We start from the raw sequence: 23,455 nt of genomic DNA on the forward strand, positions 1-23,455 counted from the left end.
GAGGTAAGGTTTTAATAAATTAGCTTCTATTTAAAACTGCAAAACAAAAGTGAGTCTTCTGAGCTGGATTATGGCTTCATCAAATGGAGCGATGCATAGGCTACAATTAACACTCTTAAAGTTAGTTGTACATAATGCCTCGCCGAGATGGTAGGGAACACGTGATGACGTAAAGAACAGAAGAATCTTTTTATTGAACCGGCTCTTTGAAACGAATCGTTCAAAAGAACCGATTCGCGGAAATCATTCGGACTTCCCAACACTGTCCGACTGCTCCCATAAGCCCTATATATTACTAGCGCAACAAGCTTTACCTTCAATGAACGCAGGGAAGAGGCGCGATTGGCTGAGAACAGCATCGCTCACACACAAAACCGAGGATCAAGCCTGACCATCAGGACAACAGCAGATCAAACTCATACGGACATCCTCGTAGATTTTGCGCAAGGACTGTGATATCTGCTGCGTGAACATCGATCTTTGGAAACGTGCATTTGGACTATTCTTTTTGAGCACACCAAAGTGACATCTCGTTTAAATTTCCCCTTTATTTTTCTCGCTCTCTTTGCCTTATTTTGGTGGTCCATGTGATGCTCTCCCTCTCAAGAGACAAGAGTTTGGAAACGCATTCAGCACTGATATACTACACCTAAATCAGCTTCAACAGTCTCGTACATCCAGCATGGATCGCTGTCAACGGCTGTTTATCCTCCTGTTGGGATGGGGTTATCTGTTCTGTGGATACTGTGCTGTGCTTAAAACACCCTTTATGGGTTTCTCAAAAGACGTGCCATTTGGACAAAAAGTGGAAGCGCAAGATAAGCAGCATGCAAAGAAAAGCGAGCAGGACACGCTGTCAGAACACATGCAGATGCTCTACGCCAAATACACCAGCGCGGGATTCCCTCTCAAAGATGGGAACACTGTCCGCAGCTTCAAAGGACATTTGGGTAGGTGTTCAATGTATTTCATAGTAACTGACGAAATATAGTAACATCACCTCACCTTTTCTCTTAAGTGAGTTTGTGTCGGTGTTTTGCGCTTGATATCCTAAAGGGATAGGTTAGTTTACCCAAAAATCAAATCATTTACTCGCCCCACTGTTTTTATAAACATGTAGGCCTACCTGTATAACATGACTTTTATATCAAACACAAAAAGTGATTTTTTAATTCTCTTTAATTGCATCCTTTTCCCATAGCCTATATGGTAACGATGATTGATGCTGTCAGTCCTCAACTTCTCCTGCCACTCTAAAAAAAATGGTGCTATATAGTACTAAAAGTTGTTCTTTGGCTCGTAATCATAGGGGAACCTGTATAGCACCAAATGTTGGTGCTTCAGTGGTTCTTCAGCGGTTCTTCACTGGTTCTTTGGGATGACTGAGGTGCTATATAGCACCGCTACCATGTACAGAACCTGTTAAGCCCCTGGATGGTTCTTCAGCGGTTCTTTGTTGAAGAAACAAAATGCTATATAACGGCACCTCTTATGGGTTCTACATAGCACCATTTGACAGAGGTGCTGTAGAGCATATTTAAAGATATGGTGCTACATAGCACCAAAAGTGGTTCCCTCACTTGTTTTAATTATAAGTTTTCATTTTAGAGTGAACTGTCTCTTTAAGACAGCTTGCGTTGCTGGTTCACTTCAATTACACCTGTTGATTTCGATTTGTGTGAGACAGCATGTCAAGATGAACAGCTCGTCGTTTAGCGTTTCATAAATCATTTTATATGTTAGGCTACTTTTAAGACTTTTAGATGTTATTAAAGGTACTTTTGCACTGATGTTGCTCGTTGATTGTAAAACAATAAGCGAGCGTTCGTCTCAGTATTTGCAAGTGGATTAAACGATTTCGATACTGATGTATTTAATTGAATTCTCTTTTTTATGTTTGAAATGTCTTTGTTTAATACACTTTAATCGCTGGTATGACAATAACTCGCTCGTGTCGAGGAGTAGCTACGCCTCTTCGCTCACACTGACGCTCGGATGATAGTCTGCGCCAGTGTTGCCAGATTTCTCATAAAAACAAGCTCAAATTAAGCAATTTTGCTACACCAGAATCGTAATGCCTTTTCATTACTACTTAGCAAAAATAAACTAGTTATCTAATTACCAGAATAAATCTCTTTCTTGCACATTTACGCATCACTAAAATGGTGAAGGCGCTGGGAAGAGCAGAAACACGGGAAGAAAGGGAAACACTGCAGCGATTAATAATAACATTATTTAGAGTACAACTTAGGTTTTTTAGATGTTGTTCGTACACCGTTGAAAAATAAAAATCCCCCCAAAAGCGCAACCTACATGTATATGCGACTGAAGGAAAAAAAAAGAAAAAAAAAAAAGACACAAAATAACAAAAACACCTCAGAGTTACTTCAAATGAGTGGACATACCGCCCTCTAGAGTTCAGTTCCGGTCTTATTATGCTTGTCAATTTGCCTACTGAAATGTTTAAGGTTAAGAGTGATGATAACGCTAGGCTTTTTTTAATTTGTGTTTTTTCCTGTTAGGGAACATAAATGATAAGCAGTTACAAATCTTCAACCTCACTTCCCTCACCAAGTCTGAGGATGTTCTCTCAGCAACACTGCACTACTACATCGGTGACCTGCAGAACAGCAGCCAGAGATGCCCAAGACACAAGAGTTGTGCTCACCATAATCTCAGAAGACAAGGTCACATTCACCTTGATGTCTGGAGTTTCAGCTTTGTGGATAACACCACCAGAACAATCGGCCATTTTTCCATTAACATCTCCACAATGTACAGGGACTTCATATCATGGCAGTGGAAAGACATTACTCGCGTAGTCAACCAAGCCAAGCATCACGACCAGCTTCTCATAGGCATTGACATTGACTCAAAAGGACAGCAACCTTGGAAGAAACTCTTGTCAGATAGGTCTCCTTACATTCTGGTCTACGCCAACGACTCGGCTATCTCCGAACCCGAAAGTGTCGTGTCCACCTTGCAGAGACACAGAAGCAGACTGGTGCCTAATCTTCATATGCTCGAAATACATAATCGCAGTGCCTCCTCGCAACATCGGACCAGACGGTCCACCAACATCCTGCTGCCGCTACAAAATAATGAGCTTCCAGGCCCCGAGTACCCTTATGAGATACCTACATGGGATGAGACCAGTCCGTATGATCCAATGGAGAGCAAACCAGTCAAGCGCCCTCGCAAGAAGCCTCGCAAGAATCCACGGCACAAGAACCCTCTTCTGCAGTTTGATGAGCAGACCATTAAGAAAGCACGTAAGAAGCAATGGAACGAGCCGAGGAACTGTGCTCGCAGATATTTAAAGGTTGATTTCGCAGATATCGGCTGGAGCGAGTGGATTATCTCCCCCAAGTCTTTTGATGCATACTACTGCTCAGGGTCATGTCAGTTCCCCATGCCAAAGGTATGGATTTATGTGTCGTTACAAAAAAAAAAAAACTGTGTTTTGTTTTTTAATTTAGCAAAAAGTCTAGATGAGTTTTGAAAGGAAGCATTTAGTTGTGCACTCTGATCTGTTGTGATACAATTGACTCCAGAAGCATATAACCAGAGCGGTGGGAAAAGGGACTGATACAGGCATGGAGAGAAGTGAAATATAAGCACCACCTAGTGGAAGAAAAAGCTGTAAATCATTGTGGGCAGTACAGAAGTTCATTCATCTTCCATCATACCATGCATGTCATAAAACTTGCCTATTTCCATTTAGAAATTGCCATCAACGGTTTTTCCCTTTGTGATATGATTACGTTTAAGAGACATAAGGTCTAATTTACTTCAGTTTAACTACAGTTTTATGTTTCTGTAGTGAAGTTTATCATAGAAAACCCAGACCCAATTGTTTCATATTCTATATTTTATGTGGCTGAATTGCTTATCATCCTTCCAGATAAAACAAATCAATAAATTTGATAATCATTTATGTTAGATATTAGACCTTTTTTTTATTTATCTGTCTATATTTACATATAGATTACCATTGCCTAACAGTCACTTAATCTTTAAAAACATGAATCATTTAATAAGACTGTATATTGTAATTCATAAATTCATTTGTAGCATTTAAAATGATTGATTTTAGTTTTTTAGTGTTTTAGTCTTTAGATATTAAGATGTGTTACCATCTGAATAAATTAAGTTTATCCATTATAGGTGGATTTTTTTTCCCCCTATTATTTATATACTATTATAGTATTTATTAATATTTTGAATGAACTTTTATTTTTATATTTTCAGTTTTCATTAAGTTTAAGTCATTTTATGTGATTTTGGCATTTTTATTAGTTTTTGTTTTCCCTGACAGCAACATAGTGTCGGCCCAGATCCGGCCCACATCTGATCCGCGTGTAATCCACATGTACCAGATGGGGTTATTACAAAATGATTTATTGTTTATTTTGAAGTTTTTCATCAAATATTTACATTAGTGAATAGATTTTTAATAGTTTCCATTTTAGTTAACAATAGCAACACTGTGCATCTCTACAGAAAATAGCCGTCCCATGTCAGGCCTTTCTTTGCTCTTTGAATGATTGTAAAAAGTGAGAGCGTGAGCGAGTTCCCTTTCACTGACATTGGAACCCAGATGGATTAGCATGAAACCATACACAATGCGTTTCACACTCTGTTTTTGACCTATTTTGCACCCTTTAGTGCTTTCGACCAAACTTTAGCTGTAATAGGTTCTGACCTCTTTTTACCCTTTTACAGTCATTGAAACCTTCAAACCACGCCACCATCCAGAGCATTGTGCGGGCGGTCGGGGTGGTCCCGGGCATCCCAGAGCCCTGCTGTGTACCCGAGAAGATGTCTTCCCTCAGCATCCTCTTCTTCGATGAAGACAAGAACGTGGTCCTTAAAGTCTACCCCAACATGACAGTGGACTCCTGTGCCTGTCGGTAAATGCATTGGTCTTTTCCACCAGCCTCCTTCCCCTAAACTGATTCCCAATTTTTGCACTGGAAGAAAGACTGAAGATGTTCATTTCATAACCCTTGAAGAACTATCTACAGCTTTAAGGATTGTGAAGAGCAAAGTGCTTTTCCAGAAGGAATTCCTTCCTGTTAGCAGGAGGCGTCATGCATCAGTTGAGATATGAACATATGAAGAGACTCTCTGTCTGTGTTTGACCAGAATGTTCTCATGTTTCTATAACCTCAGCATTTAAGCATACAGGGCAGGGGACAAACATTTGCTGTCATCCATCATGTTTCTGTACAGTTTGTATAATCTGTCATTATTATAGCTATATTTTTGCTACAGAGGCATTGATTGACTCTCAATGTTCATATTCTATGGCTGCTATTGGGGGGGACTTTTGGGGGGGGGAAAGAAAAGGAATCTCTTTTTGTTACATTTGTCAAAAAAAAAATATATATTAAAATTATTACCTATATAAGTTACTTACTGTTCATATTCAGTTTTTCACATTAAGCTTAAAACTGTTTAATTTCTGGGTGACTCTGTTTTGAATGTCTTCAATCTTCATAAAATGCATATATATATATATATATTTATTTTCTCCAAAATGCGCATTGTTACAAGCCTACATGTAATAGTGCTACATTGTCAATCATGCTTTTTTCAGTCTACTTGCATTTGTAAATATGTTCAATGATGTTTCCGTCTGACCTACTAATACAAGGTTGCATCCTCACATTTAGCTGAATTCATAAAGCATATGCACGCATTCTGTTACGGTAAATTTTTTTTCTGTCATTCCTCTGAAAACTAGTGTCAAGAAACCAGATGTTATTTTATGAGCAATTTTTATTCAGTAAGGTGATTATGAATATTGTATGTAGATTATTTAGCCTTTGTCTCTTTAACACAACAATGCCTATATAAAGTGCCTTACTACATTAAAAGGTTAATCATACATTAAATAAAATAAATATACTATTAGAGTATTTATATTTCACAAAGATGAGTGTAACATGTAACGTCTTATGTTGGCAGAATATTTTGTCTATCAGTTTATTTGGATAAAATGTGATATTTTGTTCCAAAATTTTTTTCTGTATACATTTTTGTACTGTTTTTACTTTGAAATTAGCATAGAACTAAAGCAATGACATATCACAAGCTGCATGTTCATAAATGGGGTGTGTTCTAGTCTGATTTCTTTTTTTTTCTTTTTTTTTGACAGAGAAAAGAACACATGTAAAAGTGGGCTATTATCTTAATATATAATACATACGTCAAGACACACTATGTAAAGCACTCCTTTAGCATTTGTCTAATATATTTTTTGGAAGGCTTCCACCACACTGTGTGTTTTGTAAATGTTATGCTCTAGGTGAAAGGATGTGCTTTGTATGATAAGCTTCATAAGAAATTATATTTGTATATGGAAATGACCTTTAAAAGCATTTATTTATTGTCTGTATAATGCCTTCTGTATTTTATTTTTGTGAAGCACAGAGGGGTTCATTAAATATTCATTGAGCTTTGCTGCTCAAAGGTTAAAAGGGGTGCAAAAGGAAGCTATCACATGACTCATGTCAAATGAGCGAGAATGCTTATTTTTGTAACATCTCCCTAGTTGAAAGAATCCCTTTTGGCAGATTGTTCAAGAAAAACAATAAAGTTTTAAGAATTATGTAGCCATGTGTTTATTTGTCATGGGTTAAAGGACTCAGTAAAGGTCTGCTTTATTGCCAGAGGGCTGAGTATTGATTGTATTGTTATGTAATCAAAAATTATATTGAGTGCTGCATCATGGAACATGATGTAAATTGCTTAATGGGTCAATAAGGTCTGGAAAGTTAGCACACAAACATCAAAGTCCATTATTTAGTAGATATTTACAAATCGCTAGTGTGCACCAAGTGCTGAACTCGAAATGTGCTGGGAACAAAAAAGAAGAAATGCTCATGTTTTTACATTTTAGTTAACATTTTAATATACAATTAATGTAAAACGTCTTTGTAGAATCTTTCAGGATGACTCAAAAAAAAAAAAAAATCTAAATTCTTACACAAAAAAGAAAGACATTTTTCTTATTCACGCAAGCATCAAACATTACATCAGCACAAACATATCTGGCTCAGATGCAGAGGTTTGAGACATCTGGGGCCTCATTTATAAAGCGTGTGTACAGACAGATTACAGTATGCGTCCTCAGAAATCCATGCCAGTGCTCATATTTATAAAAATGGTCTTTAACGTGGAAAAGTTCTTAGCGCCACGTCAGGGTCTGAGCAGACATACACACTTTTCCTTGTCAGAGTACTGCAGGTTTTTGGAAATCTAAGCTATTCTTGCAGTTCGCCATTCTAAATTACAGGATTTGGATGATGACTGGTGATTTTTTAAATGTTAATGATATTAATTAGGTGTCGCTTACAAAGGCGAAGAACTGAAAGCATTCAGCTGCGTGCAAGTTCAAGATCACTTCTCATCTAAAAGAGAGGCGTACACTTGTTTTCTGTGCATACGTATTGTAGTACAAATGTAGGACCGTTTCTACACAACATTTTAGAAATGAGGCCCCTGAGGTACTTAGACTTTAGGAAAAGTCACTAAAAATACTACTTTACACAGAACTCTGCTTGAGTTGCACAAACTGCAGTGCCAGTCACCCGCTGAGGTTAACCTTTCAAACCTCATCAGTGGCATTCACAGTCGCAGGTGGTTATTACCTTCAGGAGCTCAAATACGTGACATCACCAACGCTTCTAAAACAAGGAACATCTCACCCTCCTGCCAAACCACAAAACGTTCCACATGTCTAAAGGTAAATATTACCAATGGTTTCACACCATCCTCCTCTATGATGCCCCGGTTACATCATTCTCACAGACTGATCCTGCTCTGATATCTCAATGGTACAAGTTTCAGTCAAATTCAACAATGTTTATAATTGCAATGTATGAGTACATCGTGAAACAATTCCTTTCTTATGTGTCTCCTCCTCTGCTGTGCTTCCCACTGCACTAACAGCAGCCTTCGGTCAAGGAGTCCATTGTTGCGACACATACACTGGTTCTGTTGGCTTTATGGTCTGAGGTTCCTTGGAAAAAAGGCTGGCATGATGGAGAGGACAAATGGCAGAAGAGTTTTGTTTAACTCACAATGTTTGAGCACATGAGTGCATCGAGGGGTCAGTTAGAAGTCGGTGTCCCAACCCGACATTTCATCTGGAGGGATGTCTTCTTCAGGAGGATAACTGTCAAAGTAACTGTGGTCAGTGGGTCCCTTCACCTAGAGAAAAAAAAAAAAAAAACAGATCAAATAAATAGTGAGAGAAACAGGAAGGATACACTACTGTTCAAAAATTTGGGGACAGTAAGATTTTTTTCTTTTGAAAGAAATGAATACTTTTATTCTGTAGGGATGCAGTAAATTGGTTGAACGTGAAAGTAAATACATTAATATTTTAATGTATCTTTAAAACTTTTTAAATAATTAATATATATATATATATATATATATATATATATATATATATATATATATATATATATATATATATATATATATATGAATAATACATTTATAAATTATACTTTATAATTTAATTTATAATTTACTTTATAAATTATAAATTAATATATTTAACTTTATAAATAATTAATATTTATAAAAGACATTAATATATAATGTTACAAAAGATTTCTATTTCAAATAAATGCTGTTCTTTTGTCTATCTAATGAACTATTCATCAAAAAATACTTCCTTCCCACACAAATATTAAGGAGCACAACTGTTCTCAACACAGATAATAATAAGAATTGTTTCTTGAGCACCAAATCAGCATATTAGAATGATTTCTGAAGGATCACGTGACACTTAAGACTGGAGTAACGATGATGCTGAAAAAAATCAGCTTTGCCATCAGAGGAATAAATTACATTTTAAATTATATTAACATAAAAAGGGGCTGTTGTACATTTCACAATATTACTGTTTTTTACTGTATTTTTGTTCAAATAAATGCGCATTGGTGAGCATAAGAGACTTCTATCTCTGACCCCAAATTTTTGAATGTTGGTGTACATGTCATGGTATGATAAATGATCCCATAATAATTCTCTAGATAAGGTGTGTCTTACCTCTCGTTTAAGTGGTGATATCAGAGTTCTGGATTTCATACCACTCCAGCTAAACCCTGTAAACCATCTAAACACCAAAGAACAACATCATGAATTAAAAAAACATTGTAAAACATACAATGTAGGTGACAATGACACATTTCAAAGTTAGTGTTTATGGATGCCCACTTTCAAAATGTGAATACAAATGTAATGTTTGCTAACATGATAGAAACCTGTTTACTGGCAAAAAAGGTCAAGATTAGAATCTCTTCAAATTTGCTGAATGATTTGATTAAAGGTGCCCTAGAATTGAAAATTGAATTTACCTCAGCATAGTTAAATAATTTGAGTTCTGTACATGAAAATGACATACAGTGAGCCTCAAACACCATTGTTTCCTCCTTCTTATGTAAATTTGATTTGTGCAAAAGACCTCTGAAGAACAGGCGAATCTCAACATAACACCAACTGTGACGCAACAGTCGGGATCATTAATATGTACGCCCCCAACTTTTGCATATACCAGCCCATGTTCAAGGCATTAGACAAGCCAGTATTAACAGCTGGAACAGCACAGCAGAATCATCAGACTAGGTAAGCAAGCAAGAACAACAGCGGAAAATAGCAGATGGAGCAATAATAACTGACATGATCCATGATATCATGATATTTTTAGTGATATTTCTAAATTGTCTTCTAAATGTTTCGTTAGCTTGTTGTTAATGTACTGTTAAATGTGGTTAAAGTTACCATCGTTTATTACTGTATTCACAGAGAAAAAACTTGTTATTTTAAATACTTGCAGTTTGTATAATTAATAAACACAACTTCATTCTTTATAAATCTCTCCAACAGTGTGTAATGTTAGCTTTAGCCCGTTAGCCACAGCCTAGCTACTATCAAACTCATTCAGAATCAAATGTAAACATCCAAATAAATACTGTACTTACATGATCCGACATGCTGCATTACGAACACTTTGTAAAGATACATTTTGAGGGTTATATTAGCTGTGTGCACTTTGTTTATGCAATGTATTATAGAGTCTCGAGCTTGGGGGCGGGGAGCGCAAGCATTTAAAGGGGACGCGCACTGAATCGGTGCATATTTAATGATGCATCAAAATAAGCAGTTAAAAAATTGAATAATAAAACATCTATGGGGTATTTTGAGCTGAAACTTCACAGACACATTCAGGGGACAAATTAGACTTATATTACATCTTGTGAAAAAGTGTTCTAGGGCACCTTTAAGCTTTCTCAGAGTGATGTGTTTATGATGGAGCAATAAATCCAGAGATCTTGGGTTACTTAGGGTGCCATCTAATTTAGTTGGAACCATTATAAAAATAAAATAACAAGCATAGTGTGTTTTTCAAAAACAAGTCAAATATAAGTAGAAATATTTGCAAACACACTACATACATAGTTCAGTATACTGAGTGTACAAAGTCTGATATTTTCTGAGTTCTGACCAATATTTTGTAAAAACATATCAGATAATATATTCAAATATTTTTGTGTTAATACATAAGTGATAAGACGGAGGATATTCTTTAGTCAAACAGCATCAGACTGTGACTAGTCTCACCTGTGTTTTTTAATGTCAGTTATTCCATTCTTTAGATTGCCCAGTCGCTCTGAAGGGTTTTGTCTTCATAAAAAAGAGAACAACAAAATCATATTATGATATTTTGCAGAGAGACCTAAAGAGTTTCAGAAAACAAGTAAAAGAATAAGTTAAGAAGGAAGGATGCATGATAATACCTGCACAGCTTTCGAATAAGGTCACCTGGCCTCTTGGTGATCTTTTTAGGGAAGTCCATTTTCTCAATTCCTTTCAGAATGAATGTGTATATAATCATCTGATCTGAGCCAGTAAAGGGGGGGCTTGAGGAACAATCAGATCAAACACATTAGAGTAGGTCTTTCAAATGCATCTGTATTATGAAATGTTTTCCACCAGAAACTTGAGCTGATGCAAACCTTCCTGTAAGAAGTTCAAAGATCAGAATTCCAAGTGACCAGAAGTCCACACTGAGACCGTGACCTTTATTGAGAATGATCTCAGGCGCAACGTACTCTGGAGTCCCGCAGAACGTCCAGGTCTTCTGGCCACACTTGAGCTTCTTAGCAAAGCCAAAATCCACCTGAGAAAAGATGCTTGGAATCAGTATCGCCGCACTGAGTTTAATAAGTGAATTCTAAGTGAAGTTTCCTGACTTCTACTCACCAATTTGACATATCCATCTGTATCCAGCATCAGATTCTCAGGCTTCAGGTCTCTGTATATGATGCCATTGTTGTGGAGGTAGTCAAAGGCCTCTGTCACACAGCCCACACAGAACTTGGCAGTGTACTCATCAAAACTCCCCCTGTATCAAAACAGAGAAACTTTTAGCATAAGCATCAAATCAGTAAAAATGTAGCTGTTCTGGCTGCATGAAATAGGGTGGAATTTTTGAATAAAAGCGACTAAAGCTACAACAAGTTCCTTGTGTGTCTGCGCATATTTGGCGAATAAAGCTCATTCTGATTCTGATTCATTCTTATTTTCCTTTTTTAGACTATGTAACCATTAATTGTGTTTTACCAGATTCAATGCATCTTGAACTTTGTTCAAACTAGGTTTGAACAGGATGTTCTTATCCAGTATGTGTCTAGAGGAAGTAGATAAGAACATCCTGGCATCATATATTCTTTTCAGTTGTCATCAGTGGAAAAATTCCTCTTTACGAACGTGTTGGTTGGTAATTTTCCCACTCTAGCTAGAACTTGATGGCTGCACAAATTGATTTTTTTAAACACCAATACCATTTTTATTTTTAAATTTCTATTTGTGGTTTTGTAGATTTCAAGAAAAAAAAAAAAATACATTGAAATGCGGGACACTGCTCACGTTGTGCGGTATGCGGGACAAAGCTCCCAATTCCAGGGCCGTTCTGCTTTGGTCACCCTAGCATAAAATGGAGCTCACCTGTCTCTCAGAAGACTCCAGATCTCTCCACCCAGACACGCTTCCAACAGCATGTATACATACTTGTTGTCTTTGAAAGTGCAGTACATTCTAAGAGCAAAAATGTACAGATCAGATCAAGATATAAATAAGTTTTGAAATTCACATTCACTGCCACTGGCTTTTCTCTTATGTTTGGTTAAATTAAGCTCTTTTAGGAGGGATCCTTCTCTCTTAATTTAATCATGTGAACACTAAGTGGATTCATAAATATCTCTTCAAAAGCAATGAACAGTGAAATTCAATGATCACATTATCTTTAAGATCCTCTGATATTTCCTAAAAAAGACTAAATAGGCTTTACTAAAACAGTGTGATCATATACAAGATGAACATACTTTACAATGAAAGGAGAGTTTGTTTCAAGCAAGATCCTCCTCTCTGAGTAGATGTGCTCTTCCTGTCTATTATCCACGATGTGCCGTTTCTTGATGCATTTCAGAGCAAACGTCACATTCTCATTCTTCACTTTCACCTAGAGCAAAACAGGCATCATTATTGCTCATCTCACTCCCTCACTTGGTGGGAATGATTTCTGTTTGAATGTTTATTATCATAAAGAAGAGGTGTGATTATTGTGAACAAGCTTCTAACCAGTTCAACTCTGCCAAAGCCTCCAACTCCCAGCGTGGCAATAACCTCGAGGCAGCTGAAGGGTATAGTGGATGCAAAGCTGCTCTCTCTCTCTTTCAGCTCTATCATATCATGTGACACTGGTGTGGTTGGTGGGGTGCAGCTCCCTGACCTCCTAAAATAATAAGAAAGGATTTTCAGAGATAGAAGATTGCCATTATTCAATTATACAGAGTGGCAAATTTATCTAATTTTAGAATTGGTTACTAAACATCCAAAAAGGAAAAAAAAATACAGTTGGGTCTGAAAGTTTAAGACCACATTGAAATCCTGGGATTTTTGTTTCCATTTAAAATCTGCATTACTTCTTGGCCACTAAACAAATAAGCAAATTTGAGACAGTGACCATTTTTCTCTTAATAAAGTAATTTTAAGTAATAAAATTTAACATGAGTGGTCTCAGACTTGTGGACTCCACTGTATATATAGATAAATAGGTGGTAGATAAATCCAGAAAGTAAAATCTGGCATTTTCAACATAGCTCCTGACCAGTTGAGATATTCTTAAATTCACACTGCATAATATCAAAAGATTTTAATTATCAATTGTACATTATGGTTGGTTATTAAAGTCTGTCAATTGGGGATTGGTGATAAATCTCAGCCTCTAGTTTTTACCTTTATGTCAAAACCCTTTTTTGTTTATTTTTTGAGGAACTGTGCCTATAGTACAAAATGTAGTGCTATTTTACAGCACACTGAAGTGGTAAGAAGTCAAGGAGTCATGAAGATTATCACTGTTTCCCATATATAGTTATTTATAAAAGACACTTACTTAGCATTTCTTTTCTTGTCGTCTCGTGCTAAATTCTCGACATAGCTCTGGAGATACTTCTTAAGCTCGTCAAAAGTTCCAACAGTTTGACTGAAAGTTCTAAGAGGAGACCAATTGTTATTTTCACAGACTAGAAAAATCATAATCAACTGAATGATGATCTTAAAGTGTGAACTCACTCTCGATCAATGACAAGGCATTCCACCCCATCCTCATCTGCGATTATATTGGCAGATCTGACATCATCACTGCAGTTTGACAAAACAGGAACACATTAAGTGCATTAGACATCAAGTGAGCTAAAAATGACAGTTCTATGAATATGTTTGTAATATTCTATTAACTAATATACACGTCGACAAGACAAAGTTTCTGTTACTGCAGTGATACTAAAAGTCCCCATATACCAAAAGGTTATTGAAACAGGATTAAAGTGGGGAAATGAGAATTGAGCTGGGGATTGAAGGAGGACAGCACCTGATGAGGGCCTTCTCTCCAAAATAATCCCCTTTCCCCAAGGTGTTGATGATCTGAGGCTCTTCATGATCCTGCGTGCTCTGTGTGACTTTAATCTGAGCAACACAAAGACAGAGGTTGCATTTCAAAACGTACAAACCATCTCAGTTTAAGAGAACAATATGTTTTATGGTCTGTCTTTTTTCTTGGCTTCATGGTCAAAAACTATTTTTAATTATATAGATGTCATGCTTTATTATAAAGAATTCATGTATGCATCACATACATACTGCAGAGTAGACCACATTCACAGATTAAAATCCTTCAATTCTAGGCAACAAGTATTCAATAATAATGATATTGTAGAAATGGAGTTAGTTCATTGAACTCTGATTCATTCTCAATCCTGGAAAATGATCCACTAAACCACAATGACCCTCATGACCTTTCCGATAGGCAGTTTTTGGTGGCCAGCACTAATGGTCTTATTCCCAACACGCTCTCGGACACGGTGGCGACAGGCTGACGAGAACCATCATTTCCGGTAATTAAATTCTCTCCCCCTCAGTAAAACATCTTCCTCCCCCCCATCTTGAGCGACAGTAGAGCAGAAATCAACAGGGGATCCAAGCCTGACTAGCTCATGCTAAACAGTTCCTGTTGCTTCCCAGTGGAGAGTCCTGTCTCTTAACCCCTTCAGTGTCGAATTACTGATTTATCAGAACGCATTTGACCTCCCACAGACCTAGATCAGTGTCTGCAGTGAAGTCCATGAGGATTAGTGGAGTGGAAAATGGTGCCTAAAATGGGATAAATCACATTTGTTTTTTGATGGTTTTGCTTTAGCATTGAATGGTGTGAGTACACAACATAACCTGGGTAGAAGGGTGAATTCAGGTTAATTGGGACACTTTTTCCATGTCATCTCAGTGGCAAAAAGTGTCCCAATCACCCTGAATTGACCCTATATGTACCTTAAAATTATAGGTACATAGGTAATGTACCTAAAATTATGTACACACTATCGTCTTCAGTAGGCATGATGAAGGGCTATACACTTTATAATTACTAAAAGTTCCCAGAAAGGAGGAAATCAATAATCATCACAAAGGCACATAATTTTTTTACATTTTAAATTACAGTAGAAAATTCCTTTTTAGTATATGTAACCTCATGAGACATGATTCAGTATTCAGCATGGTACACTAAATACAGTAAATACACAAAACCAAGCGCTGACAAAACAAAATGATGATAATATATTGCAAATTACCTTTCCATTGGCGATTATGTAAAAAGTGTTTCCTTCTTCTCCCTCCCGAATGATGTAGTCTCCTTTATTATAATACTCCTGATCAGGAAACGGAAGACAAAACTCATTTAGCTATTGATTTTACCATCAAGCCACTGCTGTCATGTTCCCGGAGAGATTCCCCGAGGGAGACAACAGGAAGGCTGCCATGTCTGCTTTCACAATGATATAATAAGATATGTCTCTAACACTTACTGCTTACTTACATACTTGATAAAATGTGTTTCTTCATTAAAAGAAGTTAAATTTTACGGCTGACATTAAGGTAACACTTCACTAACCATTAAAACAGTTAAACCTCTTTATAATAAATAACAATAACAGAAAACAGAATTTTGGAACTGGTTTTAATACTCTAGAATAAGCTGTTTACATGACTATTTTTTTGCAATTGTTGTTGTTACTTTTGTTGCCTAGAGCTTGAGAACTCTGTACCTGAACTGATATCCCTCCAATTCAGTGGAAGAACAAGAATGTTTTTGAGTGATTTGCTAAAATAATGTTATATTTACAGTGGAATGGAATGATTCACCTGAAATTTGAGATTAAATTTTGTTTAGAATTTTTCAAATTAGACTGAGTTTTGCCCAACTGAATCATTAAACCATTCTAGAACATTTTAGTGGTCCGTCAGAGGCATTCCAAGACATTCTTTGAGTCTTAATTTCTCTGGTCCATGTTCTCCACAATCTCCATCCCCAACTGTTTTTCTGAAAGAGCTCTGCTGTTTCATTAGAGAAGCTCTCTAGATATGCCACGCTCCTCTGAGGGTCTCAAAACATTTGTCTGCTTCTAGCATCCCGTCTGCATTCCATTCCCCACTGTTTAATGATAGAGTTCCATATTATCTGCATGTTTCAGTCCAAAACATCTGGGCCACTATTGGGTTACATTGCTCCCCTACCCCTAGAGAGGGGAATATAATCAACTCCATCGGAGTGATTGAATAACGGCATTCTCCCATTCGACCCCAGGGCCGACAATCGAGAAGAATGTCCTTGATGTTTTTTCAACATGGAAGAACATGAGGATGCTTATTTGACGTTGAGTTGACAAAGCCCACACTCTTTTAGAAAAACTCACTTTGGCCCCTCATGGAGTAATGGAATAAATCAGTCAGCAGCCTACACTGGCTGCTACAAACATCTTTAACAAATCACTCGTCCCCTCGATTGGAGCGAACACTTCGCACAGCCTACGGTAACAATATACTGGGGCAAGTGATGAATGATACAATATCAACACTGCTTGTTCGAAATGGTCATGTTTGGATTTAGACATCTGAAAACTTCACTACAGATAGATATTTTAGATCAGATTGGGCTGGTTAGATTTTTTTTTTTTTTTTTTTGAATCACCAGATTTTATTAATGTTAAAAGGTTGCACTTACCACCTCTAAGCAGTCCACAATCTTAGTTAGTTTGTCCCCAGGTAGACTGGCAAGAAGTGAAACACTAAATAAAATAAAATAAAATAAAATAAAATAAAATAAATAAAAAAATAATAATAAAATAAAATAAAATAAAATAAAATAAAATAAAATAAAATAAAATAAAATAAAATAAAATAAAATAAAATAAAATATGTTAGGACATTTGTAGGAAACAAGCAATGAAGCATCATTTGATTTTCTAAATATATCTTTTTTGAAATTTTTGCCTTTTATACATTTAATCATCATTCATTTTTTAGCTCAATGTTCATTTTTCTTAACAACATAACTCAAAACATATTGATTTAAATTTTGATCTATGACTCTCATATGACTAAACTGATACAAACAATTTAAGATTGCCCCTCTGACTCAGATTGAAATGATGGTTATGGAGAACAGTTGTGTTTATTTCATCTAATTTAAGATAATGTCTCTCAATCCTTTCTTATTAGAATGTCTTCAAGAGTCCTCAAATTGAATTATTTCATTTTCCTCCTTTCATGTTTGCAATTTAAACTAAGTTATATGAACAAGGTCACAGAGGTCACTTCAACCAGACCGTGAACTGACCTTATTTATCAATAGCATTGCTAATGCCATGAAAGAAAAACATTTTTTGTGTTTGATCTCCACAACATTTCATGCAAAACCTGCTCTTTGATGTTTTCAGGTCCAGCTAATGCTTGGCTACACATTATGTGGTAGAACACCATAGTAAACAGCGGGAGGGATGAACAGTTACCTCCTCAGGAAGTTGCGGTATTGCTCGTGTCGAGCCTCTGCAGTCATCCGCATGATGTTGTGAAAGACTTCTCGATCGAGGGCCCATGTCTTCACATTGCTGGCCGCTGTGATCATAACAAAACAGCAGGTAAGGGAAATACCAAGAGCTTCTTCGTTCTTCACTGAGTGGTGTCCATTTAAACTTCAGTGGTTCAGTGACCAGGAAAAAACAGCTGCTTCCAATAGGACCATTAGGAAGTGATTAAATTTTATCATGGTGATTTGGTACACAACATATTTTAAGTATCAAAGTAAGAAATTACATTTTTGTAATATTAAGACTGTTAATGGTCACATTAAAAATTCACCACAGAAAGAAAGCACCACACTGATTTATAATTTAACATTATTGGTACCCATGTTTTACCGCACATCAGTGCTTTTTCATGAGTGGGAATAAAAGATATTATGAGGGAAGGCCTTAGAGATGGTACATCTGACCACAAAAACAAGCAAACAAAATTACTGACAAGCCAATGAGATTAACGCTACAAGACAAAACAATGGTGTTTTAGTTCTCACTGGTGTTTATTTGATAGCCTGTGGCTACACAAGGCCAATCTATGGTCACAGCATGAACTAAACGCACAAATAGCTGCCGTGCAGGCACCATTTCAATTCTGCATGAGCCAATAATATAACATAGTATAGAAACAGAATTATACTACTCATACACATCTAATGTGGGAGATAGAATGAAGCACAAAGGAAGAACTTCACCTTTGACCGATGCAGTCCTGGTGCAATTGTACAAGATGGCTAATTCACCAAATGTGGTCCAGACTGCTATTGATGTGAGCAGTTTGTTGTGGTGATAGACATCCAGCTTGCCATCTGTAAGAAGAAACAGTACTTAAACACAAATTATTTTTTGCAACAAAATGTTGCATTCTGATTGAATTTGCACCTTAATTTGCACTTTTAATGCTTTTAACTAATGACATATGCATATATTTCTTCATATAATCTTTATACTAATGCCTACAATCAGAAACATTGTGCAAAATGTACGTTTAGGTAAACAACAGCCATTGTGGCAGTACCCTTAAAAGAGCATCTCTGTACCTAGCCCTAGAAGGTGCATAGTAGTACCTTAAAGGGATAGTTTGACCTAAAATAAAAACTCTGTCATCATTTACTCACCCTCAAGTTTTTCTAAACCTGTGTGAGATTCTTTCTTCTGTTGAACACAAAAGAAGATATTTTGAAGAATGTGGGAGGGCAGCAGAAGAAAGAAATTCACACAGGTTTAGAAAAACTTGAGGGTGAGTAAATGATGATAGAATTTTTATTTTTGGGTGAAGCATCCTTTTAAAGGTACACATTACAACTCTAAAGTAACAATATGCACCTTTTAGGGGTCGATAAAAGTTGTCCCTTTAAGGGTACTGTCCCCCGTGACAAGCTGTGGCCCCATAAAGGTACAATTTTTCACATTTTATCTGACAGTATAACCAGTGTGATTATAATGGAATAGCATAATTCATTACTCGATTCATACCTGCAAGCACAAATAAGTGGTTTCCCGGCTCTCCTTGTTTTATGACGTATTCTCCCTGCTGGTACGTCCGCTCATACATGCATTCCACCATGTCTTTGACCTGTTGCACTTCTAGTCTCCTTAGATACTGGTTCTTATTCAAAGCATCTGTGAGGAGCTTCTTTACACTGTTAAAGATATTGGTTAACAAAATTGTGCTGAAATTGTCTAATTTTCGATCCAAAAATAAAAAATATTATGAAAGATTCAGAATACTATTTTGCTTAAAGTTGTGACTGCTGTGATACTGTTATTCTTGGACTGTCACTTGGGTTGACTGAGAACAAATTATTCAAGATGGACTAATTGGAGAGTTCTCGCTATGATGGGCACCAGTCATTTTCAGTGTTAGAATAGAGACAGGATAATGAATCTCAGCATGGTGTTTTGAAGGCAGATTAGACCAACTTAAGCCTCCCAACATAATGAGCTTAACATATGAAAAACAGACTAATTACCAACATGAAAAAATGGCACATCTATTTTAGCTCTTTGAGGATGCTTGATACAATAATGAATATTCTTGTTCAAACCCACGCACATACAGTATGCACACACAAAACACACAACATGACCTGTTAATGTAACCTTACGCTCACAAACATACAGTTTTAAAACACATTTATTCCTTATGATATCAGCCAACAGTGCCAATATGGCTTGTACAATACCAGCTGTTAGGCCAAAAACACACTTTACGGTGGTATGCGAATGCAGCCCTGAGCTCTTGGACAGCGCTTGTATTTTGCAATGAAAAAAAGTTTGATCTTGCATAGCTAGAAGCTTATAACCGAATGCAAGTACAGTGCATATGCTGACCAAGCACTCGCGGCTACATTCACATATTTGTGTAAAGTATGTTTCTGGCCTTAGTTCCCATGTTATACCAAATTCTGTGACAATCTAATTCTGTGACTGTAGTAGCCACTGTTGTCGATAGGTTAGAGGATCCCATGTAACACCATACTTCAATGCTCCAAGAGTGCTGATATCACCAGTTCACATGCATAAGGAAGTTTACATTTTGTATCACTCCCCTTGTCCGTGTTGGCGCATCATTGTTAGAACAGTAGGTGGCAACAAGGAACGTATTTATAAGTGAATCATTCATTCAATGATTCATTTAAAAGTACAGAATACTGTTGCTCAGAAACGCAACAAATTCTGCTTTGACTTCGCATGGAACTATTTCCGTTGGCGGAGCAAAAAATATACAAAGTAACTGGCAATATTTTGTCTAAAAATGTACTCTATACATTTATAGGCATATTTCTGAAAGGGTTAGTTCACCCAAAAATTAAATTTCTCTCATTAATTACTCACCCTCATGTCGTTCCACACCCGTAAGACCTTCGTTCATCTTCGGAACACAAATTAAGATATTTCTGATGAAATCCGAGAGGTATGACTCATCCATTGACAGCAATATAATCAACGCTTTCAAGGTCCAGAAAGGTATTGAAGACATCGTTAAAACAGTCGACGTGACTGCAGTGGTTCAAACTTAATTTTATGAAGTGACAAAAATACTTTTTGAGCACCAAAAAAAAAAAAAAACTTTATTCAACAAACTCTTCTATGTCAGTCTCCTACGCAGTTGACGTAGAGAGCACAGGGTAGCGCCGGAACGCCAGCTCAGTATTTTGTGTGATGCTGACGCAGGGGACATCCAATAATGAGTCGGCATTCTGACGTAGAACCTTGAAGCGCTGGACGTAAACGATGTATGAGAATGACACAGAACAGAAGATATAGTTGAATAAAGTCGTTATTTTTGTTTTGTTTTTGCGCACAAAAAGTATTCTCGTCGCTCCATAAAATGAAAGTGGACCCACTGCAGTCACGCTGACTGTTTTAACGATGTCTTCAATACCTTTCTGGACCTTGAAAGTGTTGATTCATATACCTCTTTGATTTAATCAAAAAAATCTTAATTAGTGTTCCGAAGATTAATGAAGGTCTTACGGGTGTGAAACGACATGAGGGTGAGTAATCAATGACAGAATTTTCATTTTTGGGTGAACTAACCCTTTAAATATACCCAGTGCCATATACTACCATAACCACTATTGGCAATCACATCCTGGAAGGAATTTAGCCTCAAAAGCAGAAAATGAATCAAATTTCTCACCTATGCTCTTTCCAGACTCGTGCACTCTCAAAGTAGAACTTGGGTATACCGCTGGAATCATACGTTCTGGATGAAGGCTCTGCAGAAACTCCAGCTTTTGCTCCTTTCCTCCTGTTGAGGGTATCTCTGAGCAGGCCAGTGAGACACTGACTGACCTTTTCCTTGATAGGTGATGGCAGGAGACCCAACTCCCCTTGATTCTTCAGTGCATCCTGGAGCTTGTTGAGTTGGAAACACTTGTTCCTCAAAGCATCAGAGATCTCTGAGATGGCCTGTCTCTGCTGGGTCAGCTGCTCTTCTAGATGTTTGATCTGAAGCTCCTTGGCATTCAGGTCTTCATCCTTCTTCTTCAGTTGACTCTCTAACTCTTCCACTCTAACTCTAAGGACTTGAGGAACTGAGCTTGTTTCCCCATTGTTTTTGGATTTGGCCGAGCCACTGACCTGCTTGAGAGGATTCAGCTTCATAGAACCATTTCCCATTTTGCCAGTTTTATTCTACAATAAAAGATGATCAAGTTCAAGTTCAGTTTGCTGTGGATGACATCACCGAATATAATTAAAATAAGTAAAGGCTATTCAGTCTTAACCCTCATTTTCTGTCTGTCAATTAAATGGCTTGAAAAACTTATTTAACACTAAAGTGATTATAAACAAAATTGAAAACATTTTTACATCTGCATGGCATCTCAGAGACCCCATATGTGTATATATAAACAATATATATATATATATATATATATATAAAAACAATATATCAATGTAATAATACAATGCAGTAATTTCTGAAAACTGGAGTTCTAAATTTGCGGTAAAACATATGAATATTTTAGTTATTTTATTATCACTGAGATACTATTTTAGTTTTTATAATATATGACTTCTGAGTCAAGGTAATTTAATAAAATTTAATAAAGCACTTGGGTTAATTTAGTTCTACATCACGAGTACATCAAGAAGGTCTCAGGGACAACCGAAGCTTGAGGATTAAATATGCGTGTGATTGCGCATGGTGTATTAATTTTAATAATGATTTAATAATGATGAGATTGCCATTTAGTCCCTGTCGCAACACAGTTTTCTTGATTAATAATATAGATAATGCTGCTGCTCCTTCAGGGTGTGTGCTGATCTTTTGTTGTCAAATTTGTTGCTGGCATTTGGGCCCTACAGAACACAACTTTGATGGTAAAGGTTAGGGGATCCTCCCAAGCCTTTCATCTGCCCGTCATGTCTCTCATTATGAGAGACACAAGACAGAATGATCGTTCACATTTTCATATCATGGCAGATAAAGAGTGAGAGCGAGAGATCTTTTCACCAGAGATCTGTTGGCCCCAGTGATTTAGACCTAATCAATAATTTAGAGGCACAGTAATACCGGATGGCACCAGCACCCCATGAGTGTGCAGTATGCTCTTTCCTGGACTATCTGGTGATGTCATTCTTTGTCATTCTTTTCATTGATGGAAAAAAATGAAATAGGATGTTTTGTAATTCACTTTGGGTTACAAACACACAATAGACACTGGACATTCCCACCACAAGGAAGAATGTTTGAGCACAATCACAGTATTTACAGCACCTCTGAGCAGACCTCATACAGATCTCCACACTTAAACTTTGTTAAACACAAAGTAGCCAATGCAACTCAATAAGTGATTTTGTTTGCATCCAATCTTATGTTGAATTCACAGGAAATTTGATTAGCTTTATGTCCTTACATCCACGAGAGATTTTAGATTTAATTTAGACAGGATGTTTACAGAAGGAAATACATTTTAACGTAACCCTCATGCTAAGCTAAATGGGAAATAAAATTAAAATAAATATAGTTTTTTATAACGATGACAAAAATGTCAATAATTTTAAAATGATATATAGCCTGCTTTTACGTTAATTTCGCGCTTTTGCATAAGCCATGAGGACGTTAACGTACACCTGTTCTTCCGTTTTATCACCTAACAACTAAACGCCAGTGAGAGACGTAAAGTTTAGTTTTAAATGACAAGAAAAACCCTACCGTTTTCGTGTACAGGAACACTTCTTCGACGTTTCTCTGGAAAGTAAAAGAAGACGGTTGAAAGAGAGTGTCGTGTTTGAGGCAGCAGCACTGCTCTGTTGACGCGCACACACTGGGCAGCATGTGTCATTTCTCCACAATAACTACACTCAATCCCTTTAGCAGACGTGATGGCTTCATGACAGCAGGATTTAATAGATCGCTCTCTCTCGCTCTCGCTCTCTCTCTCTCTCTTTATTTTTTATGTCATTACTCAATTATTCATTTATTTTTTGTTTACTGAAGCGCCTGCTGAAGT

General features: G+C 36.8%; 2 protein-coding genes across 3 annotated transcripts; one reads left to right on the top strand and one right to left on the bottom strand.

Moving 5' to 3' along the window:
* The first annotated feature begins 313 nt into the window (after window positions 1–313).
* On the top strand, window positions 314–6,560 carry bmp3 (bone morphogenetic protein 3). The gene is made up of 3 exons (XM_067407046.1): window positions 314–950; window positions 2,523–3,421; window positions 4,726–6,560. The coding sequence occupies exons 1-3, from the start codon at window positions 683–685 to the stop codon at window positions 4,915–4,917; spliced, it is 1,359 nt and encodes a 452-aa protein (XP_067263147.1). The 5' UTR covers window positions 314–682; the 3' UTR covers window positions 4,918–6,560.
* A 138-nt stretch (window positions 6,561–6,698) lies between these two features.
* prkg2 (protein kinase cGMP-dependent 2) lies at window positions 6,699–23,305 on the bottom strand. Of its 2 annotated transcripts, none has more exons than XM_067406184.1 (19): window positions 23,158–23,305; window positions 21,136–21,632; window positions 18,966–19,132; window positions 18,185–18,298; window positions 17,424–17,529; window positions 16,637–16,700; window positions 15,207–15,284; window positions 13,955–14,049; window positions 13,657–13,725; window positions 13,478–13,576; window positions 12,664–12,817; window positions 12,408–12,544; window positions 12,031–12,120; window positions 11,287–11,428; window positions 11,040–11,203; window positions 10,821–10,943; window positions 10,645–10,707; window positions 9,073–9,139; window positions 6,699–8,220 (listed from the first exon to the last, which is right to left on the bottom strand). In XM_067406184.1, the coding sequence occupies exons 1-19, from the start codon at window positions 23,278–23,280 to the stop codon at window positions 8,125–8,127; spliced, it is 2,448 nt and encodes an 815-aa protein (XP_067262285.1). In that variant the 5' UTR covers window positions 23,281–23,305; the 3' UTR covers window positions 6,699–8,124. The 2 variants fall into 2 exon arrangements, with proteins under 2 accessions (XP_067262285.1, XP_067262286.1); XM_067406185.1 differs by having other exon boundaries at window positions 21,136–21,668; window positions 23,158–23,256.
* Window positions 23,306–23,455: the final 150 nt, after the last annotated feature.

This window comes from Chanodichthys erythropterus, chromosome 13 (assembly GCF_024489055.1).
Source record: "Chanodichthys erythropterus isolate Z2021 chromosome 13, ASM2448905v1, whole genome shotgun sequence".
Classification (NCBI taxonomy): Eukaryota; Metazoa; Chordata; class Actinopteri; order Cypriniformes; family Xenocyprididae; genus Chanodichthys; species Chanodichthys erythropterus.